The 1,729-nt window shown below is 45.4% G+C and overlaps 1 protein-coding gene across 1 annotated transcript in view; it reads right to left on the bottom strand.

Moving 5' to 3' along the window:
- Positions 1 to 1,729, bottom strand: part of TMC2 (transmembrane channel like 2) — a 175,258-nt gene that overhangs the window by 43,503 nt on the left and 130,026 nt on the right. The window contains exon 11 of the mRNA XM_007934687.2: positions 1,436 to 1,615. Coding sequence (XP_007932878.2) covers positions 1,436 to 1,615 — 180 coding nt within the window. The remainder of the gene's footprint in view (positions 1 to 1,435; positions 1,616 to 1,729) is intronic.

Raw genomic sequence — 1,729 nt, forward strand, 5'->3', positions numbered from 1 at the left:
TTTCTAGTCATTCATTCATCTTTTGAGAATGATTTATGCAGGGTCTATTCTGGATATATAAGGCACTGGTGATACAGAAGTGACCGAGAGATATGAAACTTCCCTCAGAAAGTTCACAGTCCAGAAACTGACTGAAACAAATAGGCAGACAATTACAGAACAGAGTGATGTGAACTGTGGGAAATTTACTCTGGGGACTGAGAAAGAGCTGCATCATACTATGGGCATCACAGGAGGCTTCTTGGACCCCGTGACATCTGAACCAAAACCTCAAGGAGGATTAGGCAACTAGTCAAACATAGGAAGCAGGATGAGTAGAGAGGCAAGAGAGAATTTTGCTCAGAAAGTGGACCACAGTCTACTGGGATAGGAGGAAAGCCAGAGGTGCAGGTGGAGGGGTAGGCAAGGGTAAATCCAGTCATTTTCCTGCTTAGAACCTTCCAATGGCTCCCCATTAGCCTCAGGAAGAAGTTCATACTCCTTAAAAATGAGGATGGAGAGGTGAGGGTGAGGAGCATCATCATCTGGCCCTCCCCCAGTCTCATTTTTCACTTCTTCTGCTCTACTCCATTGCTTCACCATCCTGAAGTTCCCTGTTTGCACCAACTGTTCCTTCCACTTTTTCCAATGCCTGCTGAGATCTCCCAGAGTGGAATCCATAGTCCCTTCTATGGGGTTCCATGCTGCACTGGGCTTGCCCTCATTGAAACAGATCCCACAGCATGCTGTAATGTACGCTCTTTTGGCCAATCTGTCTTCTGCTCCAGAGTGTGAACACCCTTGGAACAGGACTCTATCTTTGTCTCTGCTGTACCCTCAGGGCTTGACACAGTGTGTAAGTCGTAACTGTCTGGTGATGAGTAATGAAGGGTTAAGGCAACCATGATACATCACCTCAAAGGACACTACTCAGCTGTCAAACATTCATGTTGTTGTTGTGTTGTTAAGTGCCGTTGGGTCAGACCTGACTCATAGAGACCCCTCCTTGGGTTTCCAAGGTGGTATCACTATGGAAGTAGATTGCCCAGTCTTCTTCTGAGGAGTGGCTGGTGGGTTTGAACCGCCAGCCTTCTGGTTAGTAGTCAAGTGCCTTATGCACTACACTACCAGAGCTCCTTCAAACATTCATGGCAGTTATGAAACAACATGGAAAAGGCTGGAGATAAAATATTAAGTGAAAATTCAGTGTATTAAATAACATATATATGATTGGAGCCTCATGAAAAAAGGCAAGCTAAGAAAAAGAAAAGAACAGCAGCAAAACGTTAACAGCAATTGCCTTTGGGTCACAGGTTTCTGGGGATATTTTTTTCTTCATTTTACTTTTCTGGGCTTCCCAAAATTTACTTAATATGTACTGTGCATAATAAAATTATTATATTAAAAATAGAAATATGGCAGATACCAGGGTTTGGGGGAGGTTTGTGGCTTTTACCTTGAGGTGGACATCATCCATCAGGGCCAAGAGAAATGTGTAGAGGTTCCCCAAGAAGAGCGCAAAGATGCGCCCCAGCTGCCACTTGAGTCCAATGCGTGGGTGGTAGTTCTCCAGGGCTGCAATGGTTTCAAAGAGCGGTGGGCAGAACATCCCGAGCAGAGACATCACAATCTCTACCTGAGGAATGAAGAAAGCAGGGGTCACTTGTGCAATCATTATCTCTTGCTTAGCCACTGCTCTTGAACTGACAGGTCCATCCATCTCCATGTCCCTACTGTCCCCCTCCCCCAC

The sequence above is a fragment of the Orycteropus afer genome, unplaced genomic scaffold (assembly GCF_000298275.1).
Source record: "Orycteropus afer afer isolate SDZICR_OR568_19922 unplaced genomic scaffold, OryAfe1.0 scaffold00020, whole genome shotgun sequence".
Lineage (NCBI taxonomy): Eukaryota > Metazoa > Chordata > Mammalia > Tubulidentata > Orycteropodidae > Orycteropus > Orycteropus afer.